General features: G+C 44.9%; 1 protein-coding gene across 1 annotated transcript; it reads left to right on the top strand.

The window, feature by feature from the left end:
- Nucleotides 1–393: 393 nt before the first annotated feature.
- LOC101607963 (GSK3B interacting protein) lies at nucleotides 394–24,765 on the top strand. The gene is made up of 3 exons (XM_004665607.2): nucleotides 394–476; nucleotides 18,873–19,131; nucleotides 22,925–24,765. Exons 1-3 carry the CDS (start codon nucleotides 463–465, stop codon nucleotides 23,084–23,086), a joined length of 435 nt encoding a protein of 144 aa, XP_004665664.2. The 5' UTR covers nucleotides 394–462; the 3' UTR covers nucleotides 23,087–24,765.

Here is a 24,765-nt window from a genome sequence, read left to right as displayed (position 1 = left end):
CCGACTGCGCTAGGCCTGGCGACGAGACTCCTCCGAGCAGTGCCCGCCGTCGTCCTCTGCCGGCCCGGGCCGGAGGCTTCCGGAGGCCTCGGTCGTCCCCGCAGAACGGATGCAAGGAGAGCGTGATGCGGACGGACACGGCCGGGGATGAAGCTAGACGCTGCCGCTGCCGCCGCCGCCGCCGCCGCCGCGCGACAAATTTGTTGTCATCTACGAAGCGCGTTCCCGACCCCTAGGCGCTTCCCGGCGCGTTCGCGAAAACCAGACTCCCAGTGCGCGCGCGCGCTCTCGGGGGACGCCGTAAACGGAAGTGACGACACATTGGGGCGGGTCTGGAGAGGGGCGGAGGGGAAAGGGGCCCGGGCTGGAGCATTTCCGGTGGTGAGTGGGCCGGGAGCGGGGCGGAGGTGGGCGGTGCCGCGGGTCGGTTCCTGTCGCCACGGGAGGAGGAAGAGGACGACGATGGGCGCGCGCAGGTAAGCCGGGATCCGGAGCGACTGGGGGAGCAGCGGGCAGACAGAGCCCTGGCGGAAAGGGGCTCTGGGGGCGGGTCCGCCTGGGCTGTCCGGGTGTTCCCAGCCCGGCCTGCCGCGAACGAATGTTCCGCCGGCTCCTTGGAGATGACTGGAGCCTCTCTCGGGCATCCTCGCCTTCCGCCCCAATATTGACCGGCGCCTATTGTTAGCAAGTTGGTTCCCCTCCTCACGCTGGCATTGTTCCCAAAGCTTCCTCTCGTCTACTCTGGTGGTTTGCAGCTTGCACAGCGTTGGCGTTCGGCTCATCCTGAGCGTGCCACACCGGCGACCAGGAAACTTGGGGTTTGAGGCATTTGTGGGCAAAAACTGTCTTCTCGACTAAATGCCATCGCCTCCCGGCCTCGCCTCGGTACAGTATTTGTGCTGTCCTAGGAGTCCTCGCAGTCGTGCGTTTTTTGCCCATTAGGAAGTTCCTGTAACGGCGCAGCCGACTCCTAAGTTTGGCAAACCCCTGAGGCCTGAGTGCCTATGTACCGGAAGTCTGCTGTGTGGGTTGGAATCCTGACACTTGACACTGAGCCACCTTGAACTTGCTGATACCCTTTCTGAGCCTACGTCGCCTCCTGTGCCAAGTGAGAGCAGATTATTATCTTAGGACCACAAGTTGTTAGGGAAATCAGATGATGTAAGGAGAAAACCTAAACAGAGTCCTGCAACATGCAGGGTAGTGAATTGAAATGACCAGTTTCATAAGTTAACTGTTTACTAGCATGATAACCTGTATGAATGCTAACAAAGCCAGAAATTTAACAAATAGACAAATACTTCTCCCCAGTAGACGAGTGTGGGTGCCCCCTTTGTTTTTAATTCACGTCAGGTGATCCCATAACTTCCCTATACAAACACTCAAGTATTTATTAAGATTCATTACATGGAAGTCACTGCAGTTCGTGGTAAAAAAAAAAAAAAATGCAGAGGAGTTGGGCAGAGGCTGGGAGTATGGCTCAGAGGTAGAGTGAGTACTTAGCTTGCATATTGCCCACTCTGAGTTCAAATATCAGCCCTAAAGAAAGGAAGGAGGGAGGAAAGGAATGAATAAGGCAATAACTTTCAAAACAGCTTATGTTCTAGGGCTGGAGAGATGACTTAGTGGTTAATATGCTTGCCAGCAAAGACGAAGGACCCGGGTTTGATTCCCCTGTACCCATGTAAGGTAGTACATATGTCTGGAGTTCATTTGCAATGGCTGTGGGCCCTGGCACTCCCATTCTCTTTCTCACTCTCTCAAATAAATAAATAAATAAATAGAAAAACATCACTGGGCATAATGGTGCACGCCTTTGATCCCAGCACTGGGCAGGCAGAGGTAGGAGGATTGCTGTGAGTTTGAGACCACCCTCAGATGCCATAGTGAATTCCAGGTCAGCCTGGACTAAAGTGAAACCCTACCTCAGGGAAGGAAGAAAAAAAAAAGGCTTATGTTATAAAGTAGTAGGGCCATTCATTTATTCAGCAAATGTCTACTGATTGCCTGCTATATGCCAGGGACTGTTGTAGAGTTTGAGGATACAGCTGTAAATGTATTAAGGCCCTGCCTTCATAGAACTTACATTTTATTGAAGGGAGAAATAGGAGCCAGTATGCTATTGGTGATCAGTGCTATGCAAAAATAATAATAATATAAAGTGAATTTAGAGAAAAGGGAAATTTGTTCCCCTTTTTTTTTCCCCCAGTACTAGGAATTAAACCAAAGACTTTACACGTGCTAGGGAAGTGCTTTACCACTGAGCTGCATCCTCAGCCATTGTTTGTGGCTTGTTTTTCATTTTGGTATGTTTTTGAGATAGGATCTCACTATGTAGCTCAGACTGGCCTTGAACTTGTTATCCATACTGGTCTAGAACTTGGGGGGTCTTCTTGGTTCATCCTCCCAAAGTGCTGGGATTACAGGTGTGCACCACCACACCCAGCTCTGCCTCTCTTGGTATAGTTTGTAAGAGAAGCCTCTCATAGAATAAGGTCATATTTTAGTGGATATTTAAAAGGAAGTGAGGCCTGAAAGTTGCTTTCCAGGCAACAGACTGGTGCCTGCAAGACCCAGTCACAGGAGTCTGCTTGATGAGTTCCAAGAACATGGAGGGGTGGAGCAGAAAGTGAGTTTGGAGAGCAGCTTATGTATAGGGCTTGTGGGTCATTGTGGGGCCATGGACTGCCCATGAAGTGAGTCTGAAGAGAGGTGTGACATAATGTAACCTGAGTTTTTCGAGGATCATGTGCTAACTACTGTGTTGAAAATAATGTTGGGGTTGGAAACCAAAGATGTACACGTGAACACAGCAAGACCTGGTAGAAGGATAGTGCAGTAACCCTGATGCAGCAGCTTGGAACAAAGTGATAGCACTACAGATGATTAGAAACTGGTGAAGATAGGACCTGTTTGCAAGTAATAATGATACTACTTTCCATAAAAGAAATATAAACAAGTTGATGTGGAAAGGTGGGAACCTTATCTGGTGGCCTGGAGGATTTTGAACTGGAATTTTGACAGTGAGTTAGACTTCGACTTCTAAATGAGTCACTTCCTTTGCGACATAAAATTATACTGAGTTGCAGATATCAAAAGGGATAATAAGAATTGAGTTGTCTTGTATATTTTCACTATAGCAGAAAGTTAGCTTAAACATTAAGGTTGAAGAGCTGTCATCTTCCACTCAAAGGAGCTCAAACTCCTCCCAAGTTTCCTTCCTCCTTTCCTATTCTATCAAAAAACAAATTCCAGGGCTGGAGAGATGGCTTAGTGGTTAAGGCACTTGCATGAAAAGACAGAAGAACCCAGGTTCTATTCCCCAGGACCCATGTAAGTCAGGTGCATAAGGTGGCACATGCATCTGGAGTTTGTTTGCAGAGGCTGAAAGCCCTGGCATGCCCATTCTCTCTCTCAAATAAATAAATACTAAAAAAAAGTTCCATGCCGGGCGTGGTGGCACATGCCTTTAATCCCAGCACTAGAGAGGCAGAGGTAGGAGGATCGATCACCAAGAGTTCGAGGCCGCTGTGAGACTAGAGAAGAATTCCACATCAGCCTGAGCTACAGTGATAGAGTGAGACCCTGCCTTGAAAAAAAAAAAAAAAATCCTAGCACAAAACAGTAACACCCTAGCATTTGTTGAGGAAGATAAAAATAATTACCCAATCAAATATTGTCAGTTTTTAAAGAATAATATAAAGACCCAGGAGTGGTTGTGCATACCTGTGATCTCAACACTCCGGAGGCAGAGGCAGGAGAATCCCCACAAATTTGAAGTCAACTTGGCCTACAAAATGAGTTGCAGCTAGCCTGGAGACCCTCTATCAACAGAAAGGAAAAGACGACATTATATAAAGGGACTTGAAGTGACCAGAGACATAAACCATAGTCCAAATAATTCAAGTCCAAATAATAATCCTTCATGGAGACCCATGTTAACAGGTGGAGTAAAGGAAAAGCCACCGAGGTGCTGTTGATCTCTCTCAAGCTTTGTGCATGAGGCAGCTGTGGTGGAGTACGCCTGTCATCCCAGCACTCAGAAAGCAGGCAGTAGGGTGACATGTTCCAGGACAGCCTCAGCTACGAAGTGACACTTAGGCTCACTTTCAAGAGGAGGGTCCTCAGTGCAATGGGGCCTGGGGACCGGGGACAAAAGGAGATAATGTGAGGGGAACAAGACCATATTACAATACATTCATATATCAAAGTTCCCAATAAAAATTATAAAAGGGGGCTGGAGAAATGGCTTAGCAGTTAAGGTGCTTGCCTCCAGAGCCTAATGACCCCTGTTCAGTTTCCCAGTACACACATAAAGTCATGTGCACATAGTGGCATGTGCGTCTGGAGTTGATTTAAAATGGCTAGAGGCCCTGACATGTTCATTATGTCTGTCTGTCTCTTACCTCTCTTTGCTTGCATATATATATACATATATATATATATATATATATATATCTTTTTTTTTTTTGCCTTTTCGAGGTAGGGTGTAGCACCACACCCAGCTCCACTGTATATTATATGTATGTGTATGTATGTGTGTGTGTGTGTGTGTGTGTGTATATATACACACACACACATATAATTTTAAAAGATGTTTAAAATATATTTTTTAAAAAATGAAATTAGGGGGCGGGAGAGATGGCTTAGCAATTAAGGTGCTTGCCTGCAAAGCCAAAGGATCCAAGTTTGATTACCCAGGACTCACGTAAGCCAGATGCACAAGGTGGCACATGCATCTGGAGTTCATTTGCAGCAGCTGTAGGCCCTGGTGTGCCCATTCTATCTGCTGCTCTCTCATACACACAAATAAATAATAAAATTAGGGCTGGAGAGATGGCTTAGCGGTTAAGGCACTTGCCTGCAGAGCCCAAGAACCTAGGTTCAATTTCCCAGTATCCATGTAAGCCAGATGCACTAGGTGGCACATGTGTCTGTAGTTTGCCTGCGGTGACTGGAGGCCCTGGCATATCCATTCTTTCTCCCTCTCTCCTCCCCCCTCCTCTCTCTCATAAATGGAAAATAAAATTAAGCTAGGCATAGTGGCACATGCCTTTAATCCCAGCACTTGGGAGGCAGAGATAGGAAGATCACCATGAGTTTGCGAGACCTTACCTCAAAAACAAATTAAATAATTACATTTTAAGATATTTTTTTTCCAGGTAGGGTTTCACTATAGCTCAGGCTGACCTGGAACTCACTATGTAGTCTCAGGGTGGCCTTGAACTCACGGTGGTCCTCCTGCCTCTACCTCTGCCTCCCAAGTGCTGGGGTTAAAGGCATGCAGCACCATATCTGGCTAAAAATGTAATGTTTAAAAAGCAAAATACAGGACTAAGAAGATGGCTCAGTCGGTATCCCCAGAACCCATGTAAAAGCCAGGCATGGGGGCTGGAGAGATGGCTTAGCGGTTAAGCGCTTGCCTGTGAAGCCTAAGGGCCCCGGTTCGAGGCTCGGTTCCCCAGGACCCACGTTAGCCAGATGCACAAGGGGGCGCACGCGTCTGGAGTTCGTTTGCAGAGGCTGGAGGCCCTGGTGCTCCCATTCTCTCTCCCTCTATCTGTCTTTCTCTCTGTGTCTGTCGCTCTCAAATAAATAAATTAAAACAAAAAAAAAAAATTTTAAAAAAAAAAGCCAGGCATGGTTGTGTAGAGATCAGCTTCATCCTTTGTCCCTTCTGTCATCAAAGATGAAACTGACCTCTGCCATTTTTTCCAGTCTTCAGTGTCCCAAATTTGTGATCAAACAATATAAAGCTTAGAGAATGAAGAAGTGGCAATAAGGGACTTAGCAACAAGAATCTTGATAACTCATTTCACAAATCCTCAAAAACGCAATAACAGCTCAAGAAATACATGAACAGATGGAGAAAGAGCTGGATCTTGGAATAATTTATGTGGGATGTTGGAAGGAATCATGTCTGGAAACTTCATCCAAGGTGATGTGGTGTACCAGAATAACTGACAGCAGCCACAGGGTGGTCCTGAAAGTTCTAGCAGTCGAGTATTGCCGGGCTGTGGTAGAGAGCCAATGTGGGCTTCAAGGGAAGGCATGAGATGTCTTGTTTGATACCTCTGCTGAATTATTTTACATTGCTCAAAATGTACTCACTTTGGGTGGTTAAGGCGCTTGCCTGCAGAGCCTGTCAGCCCAGGTTTGAGTCCCTAGAACCCACATTAGCCAGATGCACAAACAGGCCGTGCATCTGGAGTTTGTTTGCAGAGGCTGGAGGTCCCAGTATGTCCATTCTCTCTCCACTCCCATTTCTCTTCTATCTCTCTCTGCTTGCAAATAAATATAAATTATTTCTTTAAAAACATGGTCAATGGGAGGAGGGTGGGAATTATCATGGGATATTGTTTACAATTATGGAAGTTGTCAATAATATATATGTATATATGTGTGTGTGTGTATATATATTTTTTATTTATTTATTTATTTATTTATTTTGTTTTTCCGAGGTACGGTCACGCCCAGCTAATAAAATGTATTTTTAACTAAAAAAATAAAATATTTAAAGAAGGAAAAATATGCTCAAGCTGGGCATGGTGGCGCACGCCTTTAATCCCAGCACTCGGGAGGCAGAGGTAGGGGGATTGCCGTGAGTTCGGGGCCACCCTACGACTCCATGGTGAATTCCAGGTCAGCCTGGACCAGAGTGAGACCCTACCTCTGGGGGGGGAAAAAAAGACAAAATAAATGCTCACTTTGTAGTCCCAGAATTCATCTTTCCTGAGGGCTGTATGATAATAAGCGCCCCTCCTGGGTTGTGCTGTTTTCGTGAGCGCTCAGTGTTTGAGCGGCTTCTCTTGGAAGCTCATGTACAGCTCTGCTTCTGAGGGCTGTTGTGTCACCACATGTTCATAGTTTTTAATGTTTTATTTATTTATTTGCAAGCAGAGCAAGGCAGAGAGAGAAAGAATGGGTGTGCCAGGGCCTCCAGCTGCTACAGACAAACTCCAGTTGCACATGCCAACTTGGTGCATCTGGCTTCATATGGGTACTGGAGAATTGAACGTGGGCCATCAGGCTTTTCAAGCAAGCTCCTTTAATTACTGAGCCGGCTGCCCAGTCCCATAGTTCATAGTATTTAGAGCTTCTCAAGTTAGTGCCCTAAGCTTTGTCCTCATCACCAGGACCATAGCACAGTCCTGCTGGCTTGCTTTGTGATTCACTAGGAAAGTTATGTTTGTCTCTCACTGCCCTTTATATATACAGTCACTTTACAAATCAGAGTATAAACGAAAAATGGGTGCTTTGCAAGTGATTCTGATGTAAAAGAAATTTTAATTGTTTTATTTGTTTTTATAAAAAGGTTATACATGTAGTCCTCCCATTTCTTCTGAGGGCCTTCATTGGGGTTACTAGTGTTCATTGTGGGGACCAAGAGGCCTCAGTCGTCTCTGCAGGGATGGGGAAACACTGTGTCTTGGGCTGTTCCCACCTCTTCCTGAGGCTCTTACACTCTTTCCATCCCTGTGGTGGTTTGATTCAGGTGTCCCCCATAAACTGGGGTGTTCTGAATGCTAGGTTTCCAGATGATGGAGATTTGGGAATTAACACCACCTGGAGGGAGTGTATTGTTGGGGCAGGCTTATGGGTGTTATAGCCAGTTTCCCCTTGCCAGTGTTTGGCACACTCTCCTGTTGCTATTGTCCACCTGATGTTGGCAGGGGGTGATGTCCACCCTCTGCTCATGCCATTGCTTTTCCCTGCCATTGTGGAGCTTCCCTTTCAAGTCTGTAAGCAAAAATAAACCTTTTTTCCCACAAGTTGCTATTAGTTGGGTGATTTATGCCAGCCAATGCGAACCTGACTGCAACAACCTCTTCCACAATGATCCCTGAGCCTTGGTGGGCAAGATAGAGATCTGATTTAGTGTTATTTTCTCTGTAGCCTCTGGGTCTCTGTTTTTCTGAGGTTTAAGTGACCACTGTATCTGTCGCCATTCCCTTGGAACCAGTTTTCAGTTAGCCATGAGAGCAGGATTCGTGTCACTGCTTCCCCTGGAATGACCTCTGGGCCTGCGCAGATGAGGTGGGGGCACCTGGCTCCCGGGACAGCCGCTCCCTCTCCTCCATGTATTGATGTGTCCTTGTTCTCCGTGCTGCATGTGCACGGGGCCCATCCATCCCTGATGTAATTTTTTTTTAATTGGGCTGACGAGATTGCTTAGGGGTTAGGGTGCTTGCCTTCAAAGCCAAAGGACCCAGGTTCAGTTCCCCAGAACCCGTGTAAGTCAGATAGATGCACAAGGTGGTGCATGGATCTGTAGTTCATCCCCATTCTCTATTTGCCTTTCTCTCTCTCTCTCTCTCTCTCTCAAATAAATACATAAAAATAAAATAAGGCTGTCTCAGAATAAAAAAGTATAAAAACTTTTTTAAAACTATTTTATAAATATTTTATTTGAGAGAGGGAGAGAATGGGCACTGCAGAGCCGCCTCCTGCCACTGCAACTGAACTCCAGGTGCATATACCACTTTGTACATCTGGCTTTATGTGGGTATTGGAGAATTGAACCTAGAATGATAGGATTTGGAAGCAAACACCTTATATATATAATTTCGGACTTTTCATTTTATTTAAAGCAGAAGCTACTGCTAGTTAATCTTTTTTTTTCTTTTTTTTTGAAGTAGGGTTTCACTCTAGTCCAGGCTGACCTGGAATTCACTATGTAATCTCAGGGTAGCCTCAAACTCATGGTGATCCTCCCACCTTTGCCTCCCAAGTGCTGGGATTAAAGGCGTGCACTACCACACCTGGCTCAATTCTGTCTTAACAAGAACCTATTTTCTATAAAAACAGTATTTCTACTTCCTACCTCCTATATGTTCCAATATATCATAACTTTTTTCATTGTTTTTTTTTCTTACCACAAACAATATCATATCATAGGAAAATGGAATAGTCGAGCATGGTGGTATACAGCTTTAATCCCAACACTTCAGAAAGTCTCTTTTATCCTCCAGTAATGCCATCAAATTATGTGACTATCAGTGCATTGATCCACTGATTCAATCAGAGCCTTGTGACCTTGTGATAATGAGCCCCGTCACATGAGGACCAACCCTTCAACATGGGAACTTTTGGGGGAACATGTTATGTCAAAGCCATAAAAGAATGTTTTTTAACTTTTTTTTTTTTCAGCACAGAGAGAAAGTGAAAGAGAAATGGCACACCAGGGTCTTCTGCCAATGCAAACTCCAAATGCATTCGCTACCTTGTGCATCTGGCTTTTGGTGGGTAAGGGGGAATCAAACCCAGGCTAGCAAGCTTTTAACAAGCAAGCATCTTAACTGCTGATCCATTACTTTAGACCCCCCCATAACAGAATTTTTAAAGTTATTTGAAATAATGGGCACACCAAGGCCTCTTAACACCGCAGATGAAGTCCAGACATGTCTACTTCACTTTGTGCCCCTGCCTTTATGTGGGTACTGGGCACTCAAACATGAGCCAGCAGGCTTTGTAAGCAAGTGCCTTTGATCTCTGAACCATCTTCTCCCTAGCCCTCATAACAGAATATTTTATGTATCAGAATCAGATTTCTCTGTCCAGATGTATATGCCCTGTCAAGCCAGGCCATCTCTGTGCAGAAATTACTGTGAACCGTTTCCTTGGGTTTCAGCTGGGCTACCTTTACAAAAAAAAAAATAAATTTTGAAAAGCTATTTTATTTATTTGCAAGGAGAGAGAGAATGGGTGCACCAGGGCCTCTAGCCACTGCAAAGGAACTCCATCCAGATGCGTGTACCACTTTATGCATTTGGCTTTGCATGGATACTGGGGAATTAAACCCAGGTTGTTAGGTATTGCAGGCAAGCACCTTAACCACGAGCCAACTCTCCAGCCCAAAAACAATTTTTAAAACTTTGTGTTTTGCTTTGGTCTTTTTTGAGGCAGGGTCTCACTGTAGCTGAGGCTGTCCTGGAACTCACTGTGTGGAGGTTGGTGGGGAACATGGTAAGACCAGTGAGTTCCCTGAGTGAGCCTACTACTGCACTTTAGCTACAAAATGAGTTCCTTTGTCAGAAGCAATGCCACTTAGAATATCACAGTGGTGGGTATGCATTCTGTAAAGCCATGGGTGGTCATCATGGCAGAAACACCACACTCAGGCAAGGAGATCCCTGCCCAGAACAAGTGTCTGTCCCAGTAAGGGCAGTGCAGGATGTTGCTCTCTACTGCTGACTGATTTGATACTCAGCAGTAGACTTGCCAGGTCCAGAAGGAAACCAGGGACTTCAGGTGGCCTCCAGATTTAGATGACGGGATCCCAACACTTCAGAAAGTCTCTTTTATCCTCCAGTAATGCCATCAAATTATGTGACAAGTGCATTGATCCACTGATTCAATCAGAGCCTTGTGACCTTGTGGCAGTTTAATTCAGAGGTCCCCCATAAACTCAGGTGTTCTGAATGCTAGGTTACCAGCCGATGGAGATTTGGGAATTGGCACCTCCTGGAGGCGGTGTATTGTTGGGGGCAGGCTTATGGGTGCTATAGCCAGTGTCCCCATGCCAGTGTTTGGCACACACTGCTGTTGCTGTTGTCCATCTTATGTTGTCCAGGAGGTGATGGCCACCCTCTGCTTATGCCATCATTTTCCCCTGCCATTATAAAGCTTCCCCTCGACTCTGTAAGCCAAAATAAACCCTTTTTCCCAAAAGCCGCTCTTGGTCAGGTGATTTCTACCAACAACACCAACCTGACTGCCACCGTTTCTGGTGCCTCAGGAGGAACGCAGCCCTGCTGATACCTTTAATTCTAGACTTCACAGCTCCTCAACTGTAAGAAAAATAACATGTGGTTTTATCACCAAATCTGTGCTAATGTGTTACAGCAGTGAAAGAAAACTAACACAAGCACATGCTGATACTCAGGTCTTATAAACCTACGAAGTGCTTTCTGTATGACAGGCATAAAGTTCATCATCACCAGGGTGCCATCTTTTAACTTTTCCAACCCCATAGGCTATTGTTGAGCTACATCAGTCATGCCTTTAATTTTGGGTAGGCTCCTAAATCAGGGTGCTTCCTGTTGCCAGTAAGGTCACAGGAGTTTCTTGGCTCAGGCTGCGTCTCTGTGAACCCCTTGGCTTTGCTCTCTTCCTGTTGCCAGCATTGTCCTTGGACTCCTGTCCCATCTCAAGACGGTTGCCAGGAATGACCTAGCTGTCCCTAGGCTGAAGTGACCATGAAGAATTCCATGTGCTGGTGGTTGACAGGGACTGAAAATTAGCCACGTTGCTTGTCGACTTGACTCAGCAGAAGGGGTTCGCATTCTCCTCGGAAAGTCTAGGAGGAGCCGGGAGGGGTGGCACACACCTTTAATCCCAGCACCTGGGAGGCAGAGAATAAAGATGGCCCTGAGTTCGAGTCCACCCTGAAACTCCATAGTGAATTCCAGGTCAGCCTGAGCTAGAGTGAGACCCTACCTCGAAAAACCAAAACATAAATATGAAGTAAGCATCTGCTGTCCCAAATGCAGCATGACCCCTCCGTCATCACATGCTTGGTTAACATGTGATTCCTCAGCCATGTGAGCACTGGGGTCAAGGCCTAGTACTTCCCACATTAAGTTAAAGCTAAATTAGTAATAACCTTGTTTTCTAAACGCACCCTTAGTAACTTTTTTTCTAACAATGTTGACAACTTGTATGAAATTTACTTGTATACACACAAATGTGTGAGTATATATACGTACATATACAATTCTTTTTCAGAGTAGAGTCTCACTCTAACTCAGGCTGACTTGGATCTTACTTTTTTAGCCCAAGGCTGCTCTTGAACTCATGGTGGTCCTCCTACCTCAGCCTCCCAAGTGCTGAAATTAAAGGCATGTATCACCACATTTAACCTTCTTTCCTTTTTACTATTTTTTTTTATGAGAGAGAAAGAGGGAGGGAGGAGAGAACTGCCATAATAGAGCCTCCAGTCTCTGCAATGAACTCCAGATGTGTGTGCCGCCTTGTGCATCTGGCTTATGTGGAATCAGGAGAGTCAAACAGGGGTCCTTAGGCTTCATAGGCAAGTGTCTTAATCACTAAGGCATCTCTCCAGCCCTGTTTTTGTTTGTTTAGTTTTTCAAGGTAGGGTCTCACTGTAGCTCAGGCTGACCTGGAATTCCCTATATAATTTCAGGGTGGCCTTGAACTCATGGCGATCCTCCTACCTCTGCCTCCTGAGTGCTGGGATTAAAGGCGTACACCACTGTGGTGGTTTGATTCAGGTGTCTCCCATAAACTTAGGTGTTCTGAATGCTAGGTTCCCAACTGATAGAGATTTGGGAATTAAGCCGGGCATGGTGGCGCATGCCTTTAATCCCAGCACTCGGGAGGCAGAGGTAGGAGGATTGCCATGAGTTCAAGGCCACCCTGAGATGACAGAGTTAATTCCAGGTCAGCCTGGACCAGAGTGAGACCCTACCTCGAAAAAAAAAAGAAAGAAAGAGATTTGTGAATTAACACCTCCTGGAGGCAGTGCATTCTTGGGGGTCGGGCTTATGGGTGTAATAGCCAGTTTCCCCTTGCCAGTGTTTGACATACTCTCCTGTTGCTATTCTTCACTTTATGTTGGGGGGGGTGATGTCCACCCTTTGCTCATGCCATCGTTTTCCCCTGACATTGGGGAGCTTCCCCTTGAGCCTGTAAGCCAAAATAAACCTTTTTCCCACATATATATATGTGTGTGTGTATGTATGTGTGTGTGTGTGTGTGTGTGTGTGTGTGTGTATGTATATGTGTGTGTATGTATATGTGTATATATATATATATGTATGTATGTATGTATGTATGTATGTATGTATGTATGTATAAATAAAATATCTGGGCCAATTCACATAAGTGCTTAAAAGATGAGTCATCAGCGATTGGGATGAGAACAGCAGGGTGTGGATTGGGAAAGCAGAGCTACACGAAGTGAATTGTTGGGCCAGGGAGATGGCTGTCTGGGTTAAATGCTTGTGGCCAAGTGTGAAGACCTGGGTTTGCATCCCCAAAACTCCCGTGAGAGAGTGGAGAGTTGGAGACAGGAGGACCGCTGGGCTTGCGGGATAGCTGTCAGCCTAGAGCAGTGAGCTCCAGGTTCAGTAAAAGACCCTGTAGGCTGCACAGCCAGCCAGCCAGGCCGGATATGTCTGGAAGAACCAGATGTGTCCTAAAAAAAAATAAATAAATAAAAATAAAAAACTTCTGATAGCCATTTCATTGTAACGCTTTGTTTCCTGGAATGATCCAGACCACCCATCCCTGAAAGTGGCCCATGCCCTGAACAAGGTGGATCGTGCTGCAGCCACAGAATTGCAGTGACCCTGCTGCCCCTAGGTGCTGCCCAGGCTGTAAGGGAAGTTGCTCCTGACTTGCCTGGCCGGAGCCGCTCTCCTGTTTCCCCACATAGACGTGCCTCTGCTGTTGAGCCAAGTCTTCTCTCTCATTTCATTTCCTGCTTTTTCTAAGAGCACACATTGGTACAGTAGTGACATTGATACTGGATTTTGAGGTTGGGGGAGTCCCCCAGAGTTGTGAACCTCAGTTTTGGGGTCCTTGTCCTATTTTAACAAAGAATTAATAAAAACAGACTTGAGACGGAACAATTATGAAAAACTGAGTTTATTTAGGGAGAAATTAGGAAATGGGAGGTTCATTTACTGGAAATTGGCATCTAGGAGAAGGCTGGAACAGTTACACAGAGATGTGAAAGACAGGACCTCAAAGCTGTGCCAAAAGCTTTAGGGAAAAATCCACACACACTTTTGTGCTAGCAAAACATAAAAGTGTTAGCCCTATACCTGCACATCAGAGAAAGTTAGATTAAGTAGTGATGGACTCAGCGCTTAAGGAAGGATAACAGAGGAAAAACACCAAAAAAGAGATGGCAAAATTCAGGTACTGGAAAAATGAGTAGTCAAGAGTTATTACACACGTGGTAGACCCAGAGTTTAGAGCAGTCTCAGAACAGAATGAAAGTGATATCTGGAAACAGAATACGCACGTGGAACAAGCAGAAGAGTGCCCAGACAGGTGTGGGGAGCCTCCCTAGCAGGCTGGGAGAGGAAGAAACCCTTACTCCTTTTAAGATGAGAGAAACAGGTTAGTCAGCTGCCCGGGTGGGGGAGAGAGGAGAAAGACCATGATCATCCATTTTCCCTTCAAATAAAAGACTAGAGAGAATTAAGCCATAGTGAAGGAGAGTGAGAAGCGTGGCTTAGCTATTTTAAGGCCCTTGCCCCGAAGCCTAAGAACCCAAGTTTGATTCCCCAGTACTCACATAAAGCCAGATGCACAAGGTGGTGCATGTGTCTGGAGTTAGTTTGCAGTGGGTAGAGGCCCTGGGCTGCCCATTCTCTGTGTGTCTCTTCTTTCTGTCTTTCTCAAATAAATAAAGAAAAGGAAAGGAGCTGGGCATGGTGGTGCATACCTTTAATGCCATCACTCAGAAGGCAGAGCTAGGAGGTTTGCTATGAGTTCAAGGCAACCCTGAGATTACTTAGTGAATTCCAGGTAAGCCTGGGCTACAGTGAGACCCTACCTAGAAAAAACTAATTAGTGAGGAACTCAGAGATCAAAGAAAAGTCTTACATGTAGTCAAAGTGAGAAGGTACCCCAAAAACATGATAAAGAGAAGGCAAGCAGAAAAATACCCACGCCCAGAGCTGTGTTTCTCCTTCCCAGCCAGGCTGGGTAGGGGGGAACCAGACCTTCATGTACGTTTAGGCCAGGTCACAGGGCAAAATGAGGGTATGGGTCATGTGGGTAACCTCCTTAACACAGATCGGACACCCAATTAGTGCAACCCAGCTATCAGACTCAGGTGTGTAAAGAGAGACTTGATTGGTCTGCAGACTCAAGGGGCTGACCTAGAGGGGCCAAGACCTGACTGGTTTGTGCAGGAAGATCCTGCTGGGGCATATCTGTAACAGCCTGGTACTGAAAATCTAGTCAAAAGCCTATGGCTGGAGAAGTCGTAGGTCCTGTGTGGGAAGCTACTACTGTTATTTGGCTCAAACTGCCCTTAGATTAGTGCTGTTCTCACCTTTGGTCAGAGAAGCTTCTCTTTTTAGATGGTGGCAACTACTGATGTGACTGAAGACTCTTCAGAGTGCTGAGAAGTGAATGTGAGAGCTCGTCACTGACTGAGACACTTGTACCACCTCCTCTGAGGCGCAGGGAGCCTTGTGGACGGGGAGCCACCAAAGCACGGGAGGCGGGGCTGTGGAGCACTGCTGCCCTGGTGTGAAGTGGCCATTGTACTCGCTGTTACGTGACTGTAAGAACCTGCGCCAGACCCTCACGATACTGGCCCCATCAACATCTGTCATGGATGATGACGGAGGGCCTGAGGCCGCCATCTCTCCCCAAGAAGTTGGAGGCAGTGTTGTAGTCAGCTCTGTGCTGCTGGGATGAACATTCAAACCAGGCACAGTGTAGAGGAAGGGATTTCTTTCGGCTTACAGATGCAGGGCAGTTCCGTCAGAGAGCCAAGAAGCCGCCTCCCTGTGCTCAAGCAGAGAGAAAAGCTCCAGCAAGCAACACCGTCGTTGTCCCCCCAGCCTGCTCCGCATATCTTTAGGCTGGGGTTCAGATCCACCCTCAGTGACACCTCCTCCAGTTAGGCAGCTATAGATCCGTCACATTAAGCTTTAATAAACACCTGAGACCTGAGTCTGTGGGGACATGCATTCAAACTACCACAGGCAGCTAAGGGTGGCTGGGCAAACAAGACATTTCTGCAGTGGTGTGGCAACTGGTAAGACCCACGTGCTCTGGTCCATGCCCATACAGGCAGCCTAATTAGACTCGGTGGGTCACATGCACACGAAGGGAGAGAAAGGACATCAGTGGGCCACACCCACACGCAAGGGGGAAGGACATCAAAGTAGAAGTGGACTATTTGGCAAGAAAAAGTAAAGACTCAGCAGAAGAGAGCTGGAGAGTGGGATCAAGAGAAAATAACAGCTGGAGAGATGGCTTAATGGCTAAGGAGCTTGCCAGATAAGCCTGAGGACCCAGGTTCGATTCCCCAATACCCATGTAAGCCAGATGCACAAGGTGGCACATGAATCTGTAGTTCATTTGTAGTGGCTTAAGGCCCTGGTGTACTCATTCATATTTGTTCATTCATTCATTCTCTCTCTCTCATCTGTGTCTCTTTAAGAAATAAAAAGGGGGATGCCAGGTGTAGTGGCCCACACTTTTAATCCCAGCACTCAGGAGGCAGAGGTAAGAGAATGGCTGTGAGTTCGAGGCCAGAGTGAGAATCTACCTTGGTGGGCTGGGTGGAGTTGGGGGAAGGGTAGAGAATTTAGAAGAGAGCTGAAGATTTTAAATGTGATCTTGGAATAGAGGAGGTCTTCTTAGGCAAAGATCCAAATCCAAAAGTCCTAAAAGAAACCACTGAAAGGCATCAATTTTGCTACATAAAGAGGTGAATTTTGATTTCAGGCAAACTGAGTTCATTCCAATTTATGCTTTTTTCTGGCCTTGTGACCTTGGTGCTAAAAACATCCTGTAAACATCCAGAAAGATGTTTACTAAAGGAAATAAAATAATGAGCTGTCATATTGGCAAAGAATGAAAAGAATTGAGGACTACTGAAAAAGAGTAGGCCTCTCCTGTTCTGGGGGAGGGCGGAATGGGAAGTAAGTCAAGTCTTGGTTTTGAGAGGTGGATTAGCCATCTCCGGTTGAAAGCCAAATACGTGTGTCCTTTGACTTAGCACCTCCAATTCTGAAAATCTACTTAGTGCAGTCCTTATCCATTTTTTTATTTTAATTTTGTTTATTTGAAAGAGAGGCACATAGAGAATATGCTCGCCAGGGCCTCAGGCACTACAAACTCCAGATGCATGCACCACCTCCTGCGTCCGGTTTACATGGGTACTGGGGAGTCAAACCTGGGTCTGTAGGCTTTGCAGGCAAGCACCTGAATTGCTAAGCCATCTCTCCAGCCCTCCTTATACATTTTTAATTAGGTGTACGTAAGCTTTAATTTTTTTGTTCATTTTTATTTATTTATTTATTTGAGAGTGACAGAGAGAGAGTAAGAGGCAGAGAAAGATAGAGAATGGGTGCGCCAGGGCTTTCAGCCACTGCAAACGAACTCCAGATGTGTGCGCCCCCTTGTGCATCTGGCTAATGTGGGTCCTGGGGAATCCAGCCTCAAACCTGGGTTCTTAGGCTTCACAAGCAAGCGCTTAACCGCTAAGCCATCTCTCTAGCCCAGCCTTTTTTTTTTTTTTTTTTCCCTTTGGTTTTTTGAGGTAGGGTCTCACTCTGGTCCAGGCTGACCTGGAATTAACTACATAGTCTCAGGGTGGCCTTGAACTCATGGTGATCCTCCTACCTCTGCCTCCCAAGTGCTGGGATTAAAGGCATGCACCACCACACAAGGCTGCATGAGCCTTTTTAAGTAAAGCTTAAAATAGCAGGCTGAAGAGATTGTTTAATGGTTAGGGCACTTGCCTGCAAAACCAGAGGACCCAGGTTTGATTCCCCAGAACCCATATAAGCTAGATGCACAAGGTGGTACATGTGTCTAGAATTATTTGCAGTAGCTAGAGGCCCTGCTGTGCCCATCCTCTCCCTCTCCCTCTCCCTCTCTCTGCCTCTTTCACTCTCAAATAAATAATTTTATGAAAAATAAAAAGGATAATAAATAGTTATCAAAATAAGAATTTAGAGCCGGGGAGATGGTTCGGTACTTGGGTGCTTGCTTGCAAAGACTGCCCACCCGGAGTTTTATTCCACAACACCCACATAAAGCCAGATGCACAAAGTGGCACATGGGTCTGGAATTTGTTTGCAGGAGCAAGTGGCCCTGGCATACTCATATTCTATCTTTCTTTCTGTGTGTCTTTCTTGCTTTCTGAAATAAATAAATATTTTTTAAAGGTAAAAATTTAGAGCCAAGTATGGTCACACATATATTTAGTCCTAGCACTCAGGAGGCTGAAGAAGGAGGATCACCATGAGTTCGAGTCCAGCCTGGAGCTACAGAGTTAGTTCTAGGTCAGCCTGGGCTAGACTGAGACCCTGTCTCCAAAAAAAGTAAGAATTCAATTATTTTAAGGGCATTTAAAAATCCATGGGCATAGATGCACATAGTGGCACATGCTTCTGGAGTTTGTTTGCAGTGGCTGGAGGCTCTGGCATGCCTATTCTCTCTCTCTCTTTCTTTCTCTCTCTCTCTCTCTGCCTCTTTTTCTCAAATAAATAAATAAAAATAAAAATATTTGAAAAAAAATGTGTGGCCACATGTGATTTTACCATGAAGGCTACAGAAATGGTTTTGGATAATGTTTTCCCTGAAGATCACTGGCTAGTGTCTCCTGCTGAGTGGCAGTTATGAGGCACAGCTATTTTAGTCCAATTGTATCTTGAAGATTTTTTTTTTTTTTTAGTTCCTTCAGGGTTGTTTGTTTTTGGAGAGAGAGGTAGATATATAGAGAGGGTCTTTGGCCACTGCAAATGAACTCCAAACATATGTGCCACCTTGCGCATCTGGCTTTACATGGGTACTGGGGAATCAAACTGGGGTACTTAGGCTTTGTAACCTTAACTGTTAAGTCATTTTTCCAGCTCCCTTGACTGCCCTTCTATTAAAAAGTTGTATCTGGGGGCTGGAGAGATGGCTTAGCAGTTAAGGCATTTTTGCCTCCAAAGACAAAGGACTCCAGTTCAGTTCCCCAGGACCCACATAAGCCAGATGCACAAAGTGGCACATGCATCTGGAGTTCATTTGCAGTGGCTGGAGACCCTGGCACACCCATATTCTCCCTCTCCCTCCCTCCCTCCCTCCCCCTCCCCCCCTCTTTCTCTCAAAAAAATAAAGTTGTATCTGTTTTTTTTTGTTGTTGTTGTTTTTCTTTTCAGAATGGAAACAGACTATAATCCCATGGAGCTAAGCAGTATGTCAGGATTTGAAGACAGCTCAGAGCTCAATGGGTTTGAAGGAACAGATATGAAGGACATGAGGCTAGAAGCCGAAGCAGTCGTGAACGATGTTCTCTTTGCTGTTAACAACATGTTTGTCTCGAAAAGCCTGCGCTGTGCAGACGACGTAGCCTACATCAATGTGGAAACCAAGGAAAGGAGCAGATACTGCCTGGAGCTCACAGAAGCAGGGCTTAGGGTAACTCATTATCTTTTAGGAAAAAGTATGCTTTTTTTTTTTTTAGGGTTTTTCAAGGTAGGGTCTATCTGTAGCCCAGGCTGACCTGGAACTCACTATGTAGTCTCAGGGTGGCCTCAAACTTGGTCCTTCTACTTCTGCCTACCAGAAAAAAAAAAAAGTGTATCTTTACCGCTTTACCAGAAAGGATGAGGGAAGGGGTGTTAAGTGAAAAGCAGACATTGAGTAACTTCAAAAATATTTTTATAGCCAGGCGTGGTGGTGCACGCCTTTAATCCTAGCACTTGGGAAGAGGTAGGAAGGTCACCATGACTTTGAGGCCACCTTGAGACTACACAGTGAATTCCAGGTCAGCCTGGACTAGAGCAAGATCCTACCTTGGGGGAAAAAACATATATATATACACACACACATACACATACGTATGTAATTTTATAGAAAACCTTTTTTTTAGAAATTTTATTAATTTTGAAGTCTTTTTAATCAAAGTGAATGAATTTTGAGGAGGAAAACATTTTACAAAGTGTTAGTTTGCTTTAATCATCACCACCAAAACTGATTTAATGTCATCTGTACTTAAATGCACCCACCAGCCCAAGACTACATAGTGAATTCCAGGTCAGCCTCGGCTAGCGCAAGACCCTACCTTGGAAAAATGCGCTAACCAGAATCAGCATTCTCTGCAGTGGAGCTGTTGTGTGAAAGGACCCTTGTCCACCTCTCATAAACGTGCCTCCTGTTAAAATCACAAGCTTGGGCTGAAGAGCACTTGCCTAGCATGCACAGGTCCTGAGTTCCATCCCCAGTACTGAAAAATAAAAAAGCCAAATTTAAATGAACATTATCGAATGTGGTAGCCCACTCATGTAATTTCAGGACTTAGGAGGTGGAGGCAGGAGATCGAGGTCATTCTCAACTAAACAGAGAGTTTGAAGCCAGCCTGAGAGACAAAACACCTGTCACATAAAACCAAAATGAAAGAAGCTCTAGGTCCATGTGAAGTGGCAAGTGGAGGCTCTCAGATATTGGTGGGTTTTTTTTTTTTTTTTTCAGGATGATTTACATAGCATTCACTGAACAGTGGCCCTGTGCCCACATCTGGAAATCAAGCTGAGTAAGACATGATTCCTGCCCATCAGAAGGGTCAGTCTAGCAAGGAGAAGAGGCCAGGCATATGGTGCAGGGTCCACGAGAGTGCAGTAGGAACACCTAATGGAGAGATGTCCACTCCTTTTCCTCAAGTGACTGCTGCTGGTTTTAAAAAAAAAAAAAAAAAAAAAAAAAGCTGGGTGTGGTGGCATATGCCTTTAATCCCAACCCTCTGAAGGCAGAGGTAGGAGGATCACTGTGATTTTGAGGCCACCCTGAAACTACATAGTGAATTCCAATTCAGCTTGGGGTTAGAACGAGAACTTACCTTGAAAAATCAAACAATTAAAATTAAAAAATTAAGAAAACTCAGCTATTTCTAACATAAACTTTTTTCTATGATACAGGGTGCTTACAAAATAGGTTAAAAACTAAATTGGGCTGAAGAGATGGCTTAGCAGTTAAGGCATTTGCCTGCAAAGCCAAAGGATCCCAGTTCAATTCTCTCTTGCTCCCTCCCTCTTTTTCTCTCAAATAAATAAATAAAATATATTTAAAAAAAAAAAAACTACAGCTGAGAGATGGCTTAGTGGTTAAGGCACTTGCCTACAAAGCCAAAGGACCCAGGTTCTATTCCCCAGGACCCATGTAAGCCAGATGCACAAGGTGACACATGTGTCTGGAGTCTCTGCAGTGGTTGAAGCCCTGATGCACCCATTCTTTCTATCTGCCTCCCCTTCCCCCTCCCCCCCCCACTCTCAAATAAATAAAAAGAGATTGAAAAAAAAAAAAAAAAACTAAGTTACCAGCCAGGTGGTGGCGTACACCTTTAATCCCAGCATTCAGGAGGCAGAGGTAGGAGGCTCACCATGAGTTCAAGGCTACCCTGAGATTATAAAATGAATTTCAGGTCAGCCTGGACTAGATTGAAGCCCAATCTCAAAAAATAAAAAAGCTAAATTACCTTTAGCACGATATGCTAGTGAATCATGATACATCTTACAATCTTGTCAGAAAGAAAAGCTTTGTTAAAAGAAAGGAAAAAACCACCACACAGAATAATGTTCTCTTTATCTCATAGCATTTGCTCCCAGATAAGGCCAAAATGCCCTTTTACATTACTAATTAAGTACTAATGACTAAACTAATTGCTAAACCATTTTAGGAATAACTTCTAGAATTCTTTATAACTCTTAACTGTGAACCCTTGTGGGAGTGAGGAGATGGCTCAGTGGTTAAAGGAGCTTGCCTGCAAAACCTGCTGGCCTGGGTTCAGTTCTCCAGCACCCTTGTAAAGCCTCACCCTGGCATGGCACATGCTGCTCACATTTGTATGCAGCAGCAGGAGACCCTGCAATGCACGCACACACAGATAATTTCTTTCTTTCTTTCTTTCTTTCTTTCTTTCTTTCTTTCTTTCTTTCTTTCTTTCTTTCTTTCTTTCTTTCTTTTTTTTTGAAGTAAACCCTTAGCTGGATATGGTGGTACACACCTTTAATCCCAGCACTTGGGAGAGGTAGGAGGATCGCCATAAATTCGAGGCCACCCTGAGACTACATAGTGAATTCCAGGTCAGCCTGGGCTAGAGTAAGACCCTACCTGGGGAGAGGGGGGGAAGCAGAGCCATGTTTTGAAATAGGAAAATGAAATGCTGTTATATAACTTAAAATCTTTAAGAAGGAACAAAAAATAAACCTTTTAAATTTTGTAAAGTGAGTCATGTATGGAGCATTCTGCTGGTGTTATGTTATAAATTACTTAAACATGAGCAGGGTGTGGTGGTGCACACCTTTAATCCCAGCACTTGGGAGGCAGAGGTAGAAGGATCACTGAGTTCAAGACCAACCTGAGACTCCATAGTGAATTCCAGGTGTGCTTGGGCAAGACCCTTCCTCAAAGAAAAATAAAAGAGAAAAACAGTGAGTTCCAGCTCAGCCTGGGCTAGAGTGGGACTCTACCTCAAAATAAATAACTTCCTTAAATAGTAGAGGTTGCATTACAATGTGTCTCTCCCATTGAAAACTAGTGCTGTTAGAGAATGATCCATTTAAATACTGATGATGAACAGAGAGAGAAAGAGAGAATGGGTGCGCTGGGGCATGCAGCTACTGCAAATGAGCTCCAGGCATATGAGCCGCCTTGTACATCTGGCTTATGTGGGTCCTGGGTAATCGAACCTGGGTCCTTTGGCTTTGCAAGCAAGTTCCTTAACCACTAAACATTCTCTCCAGCCCTCTTTTGTTATTTTGTTTGTTTTGTTTTGTTTGTTTTTTCAGGCAGGATCTCACTGTAGCCCAGGCTGACCTGGAATCACTATGTAGTCTCAGGGTGGCCTTGAACTCACGGGCGATCCTCCTACCTCTGCCTCCCAAGTGCTGGGATTAAGGGCGTGTGCCACCACGCCCGGCTCCTGTTTTGGGTTTTGTGTTTTTTGTTGTTTTTTTTTTTTTTGTTTTTTCGAGGTAGGGTCTCACTCTGGTCCAGGCTGTTTTGGTTTTTTTGAGGCAAGGTCTCACTGTAGTCCAGGCTGACCTGGAACCTACTCTGTAGTCCCAGGTTAGCCTCAAACTCATGGCAGTCCTACCTCTGTCTCCTGAGTGCTGGGATTAAAGCCATGACCACCATGCCCAGCAACACTTGGCTTTTGCCCTCTGCACCAAGATGGAAACCAGTTCTTTCCCTCATTATTGCCTTTTTCTCGTAGGTGGTAGGTTACGCTTTCGACCAGGTGGATGATCACTTGCAGACTCCCTATCATGAAACCGTCTACTCCTTGTTGGACACGCTCAGCCCTGCGTACCGAGACGCATTTGGAAATGCGCTGCTTCAGAGACTGGAAGCTTTGAAAAGGGATGGACAGTCATGACTAACCTTTCCTTGCAGAGGGGCTACTGCTGGTTTAGAATGTTAACATAAAACTTGAAATTCATGCATAGAATCATGGTAGAAAAATGCATCTTTGTTTTTCTGTGTTTACCACTTGCTTCAAATTTGGGCTTTTGACTCAGAACATTATTGACTAGCCCATTGTCTTGGTTTCTGATTCATTAAGGGAATTTTGGCACCATCACTATGGTGCCATCATTAAGACATTCAAATTTCTTCATAAAGTTTCTCTGCATTTCAATATCTAATCTGTATTCACTCTCTAATTGCAGGGCTTTGATGCTGCCAGCACTCTCTTTTCCACAGGAAATTATAGATTTGCACAGTAATATAGGACCTAGAATTACTTAACTTCAGCCTGGACTCAGCCTGCTAAATCGGGCTTACTACTAGCTTGGACTGACTTTGTCGTGGGCATTTTGCTACTAGCCTTATTGGAAACAAATTGTTAACTAGTTTCCCCTGCACAAATTTTGAAATTCATTGCTTCACTTAATCTATTTTCAAGGACCATTAAAGATAAAGATGAACTGCTTATATATTAACTAGTATTAAATGAGAGGCAGGGACTCAAACAGTTCTGTGTTCCGTGTTTGTAACAGCCAGCCAACCTAGCAGAGAACAGACCGTTAGCAAATGAATGTATGAATTCCTCATTTCCAAGATATCTAAGCACATATATATCTAAGAAGAGGCTCCATTGTCAACGACACACATCCTCGGTGTGGACTGTTGAGAAAGGAACAGGATTTTTGACCTGTGTTGATTCTTATTCAGAATGTCTGTTTACACAGTGTACAATACACACACACACACACACACACACACACACACACACACACACACACATACATTCAGGAAGTATTTTTGCTTCAGCATTCCCTTTCTGTAATGTAGTGTAGTGCTTTGGTATCCCATGGCACGCCTCCTTCCCCAGCAGATGGGCAGCGTTCCCACTGCTAAGTGTACAGTGTAATATGACTGCATTGTATGGGTTTGAAACCAAAGGATGAATGATACATTCAGAGACTTAATATTTGCAAAAGAGATACTCTGCATTTTATATTTTGTTACACTTACTGACATTTATAAACGTAATAAACATGCTGCCACATGTCTCCACATCCGTGGCAAACAGAAGGACCGGGTGTCATTTTTAACTGTCACCCAGAGCAGCTGCTAAAGTGGTGTTAAACTTTTTCTGCAATTGGGTGTACCTTCGTCAATTGTCATTTGCAGATTATTTTTGTCATTTTTAACGTGGGCATTTTTAGGCTCTGGGGATCCTGTGAGATAGGGCTGAGGAGGGTGGGGTCAACCATGAGGACCCGGGAAAGTTAAGGGAACAGAAAGCAAAGATCACATGGAACAGAGCGAATTGTAGGTCCATTTGCGTCGCTGCTCACCACGGGACGTCACTTCAGTGTTTCGTGTTGTATGAGGTGTGTCATTCTTCGCTGTATTTTCAGATGCTTAACTGTTCAGGCACTGGAGTCTAACTTCAGGTTGAACTCATGCTTACTCTCAGGCTAAATGTAAATGATACTTGTAAAGTTTGGATAAAATTCTGTTTATTCCCTTCTGATTTAAGTATGGAGAAAAGCAATTGTATGTCTAAAAATTGAAATTGTTCATTTTGTGATAAACTATTGATTGCAA

The sequence above is a fragment of the Jaculus jaculus genome, chromosome 7, assembly GCF_020740685.1.
Source record: "Jaculus jaculus isolate mJacJac1 chromosome 7, mJacJac1.mat.Y.cur, whole genome shotgun sequence".
In the NCBI taxonomy this organism is placed as follows: Eukaryota; Metazoa; Chordata; class Mammalia; order Rodentia; family Dipodidae; genus Jaculus; species Jaculus jaculus.
This window is presented reverse-complemented; position numbering and strand designations above follow the sequence as displayed.

Bases quoted from the DNA above. Each gene is read 5' to 3' on its own strand.
- LOC101607963 (XM_004665607.2), top strand. The intron at 19,132-22,924 runs GTAACTCATTAT...TTTTTCTCGTAG, and splicing joins TCACAGAAGCAGGGCTTAGG to GTGGTAGGTTACGCTTTCGA.